This window comes from Sinocyclocheilus rhinocerous, unplaced genomic scaffold (genome assembly GCF_001515625.1).
Source record: "Sinocyclocheilus rhinocerous isolate Xijiao unplaced genomic scaffold, SAMN03320098_v1.1 scaffold99, whole genome shotgun sequence".
NCBI classification, from domain to species: domain Eukaryota; kingdom Metazoa; phylum Chordata; class Actinopteri; order Cypriniformes; family Cyprinidae; genus Sinocyclocheilus; species Sinocyclocheilus rhinocerous.
In genome coordinates, this window is record NW_015670981.1 from 622,448 (window position 1) to 623,952 (window position 1,505).

The 1,505-nt window shown below is 40.8% G+C and overlaps 1 protein-coding gene across 4 annotated transcripts in view; it reads left to right on the forward strand.

Moving 5' to 3' along the window:
- LOC107734529 (GRIP1-associated protein 1-like) overlaps positions 1–1,505 on the forward strand; it is a 46,975-nt gene that overhangs the window by 41,421 nt on the left and 4,049 nt on the right. For 2 of the 4 annotated variants that reach the window (XM_016546508.1, XM_016546507.1), the window contains exon 27: positions 1,066–1,235. In XM_016546508.1, coding sequence (XP_016401994.1) covers positions 1,066–1,235 — 170 coding nt within the window. Of the gene's footprint in view, positions 1–1,065; positions 1,422–1,505 lie in introns of those variants that run through there. The other 2 variants (XM_016546505.1, XM_016546509.1) reach the window with 1 other exon arrangement.

Sequence of the window (1,505 nt, forward strand, 5' to 3'; positions counted from 1 at the left end):
CATTACATTTTTATTTTATGTTAGTTTTGGAGTCATAAAATGTATTTTATTTTCAGTTTTTCAGTTATTTATTTATTTATTTGTAATTCATCTTTGAAACAAAGATGTGTTCATTTAGTAACACTGACTATAGCCCAATGTCTTTTTTTACATAATAAAACATGTATTTGCCTCCTCAACTGCATTTAAACACCCGCAGGAAGTGGCACATTTCCCATGTGCTCCATCATCAGACCACAGGTGTAAGAGGTTATTTGACAGCACCGTTTAGGGACACACTGCTGAGCTGACCTTGAATGTCTCCACTCACACAGATGAAGTGAAAACTGAGAAAGAAGCATCCCGATCGAACTTACTGCTTTTGCCCTTGACACGCAGAGGCTGGCCAGCTCGATTCCCTGTCCTCCCTCAGAGGAAAAACTCCACTAAACTATCTGACAGTTCACTAGGAACCTGACAACATCTTAGTAGCCTGGCTTTAAGCAGGCAACCCAGTATCTCAGCACTTCTGCTCTCTTGCCTCCATTAATCATCAATTAAGCAACATCTTTCATTTTTTAACACACAACCTTGTCCAGTTACAACCCCACACCGATGTCCCCTGCTTACGGTCACTTCCGTGGTTGCGTGTTACTGTCATGAACCCTGTCGACAGACTTTGTTGTGCTGCCTTTAATTTGACTCCATCCTTACTGTCATTCTCTCTACCTTAACCGGGGTTTGAATTTCCTGAAAGCTAGAATTCATTCTCGGCGGCTCTCGTGAATGTGCAGCGTTGTTTATTTGCCAGCTTTAAGACGTGCACGGCTTTTCGTCAAACCTGCGGATGATTGCACTCGAGGTGCTCATCAATGTTGTGGCGTGTGAGGCGAGAGCAGTTCGAAATGCTTTCCTCCAAACGCAAGCACTCTGTATTCACTCAGCAGACACTAATGGCCCCCTGATAGAGATCATCTTTATTCATGGATGTTGAAGCATTACTGGAGAAAACATGGTTAAAAAGCACAAGTCGGAGTGATAGAATGTTTGCCATCTCTAAAATTGCACCTTTTTCCTCTCTCTCAGATGTATCCGGAGGAGGTGCGGTGGCCCATGGTGTTCAGGGTGAACGTGGAGGTTTGAGTTCTGTGCTGAGGGACTTGGTAAAACCTGGAGACGAGAACCTGCGTGAGATGAATAAAAAGCTGCAGAACATGCTGGAAGAGCAACTGACAAAGAACATGCACCTACAGAAGGTAAAGAGAGGGAAGGCCAGCCAATTCAAAAAAGCTTAGTAGATATCAGAATTTGAACATCACAGCAAAATAAAAAAATTCTACTCCTGTCCCACTATTTTAAGTTTAAGACAGCACTGTATTGGAATTTCTCTCCCTTTTTATTTTTTTATGTTCTGCAATTAAGGCAGCTCAAACCAATTAACATACAGCATCCATTGAAATTTTTATGTGAATAAACTATTGTTTTTTTATTTTGTTTTATTTTGTTTCTATAATATATATATATAT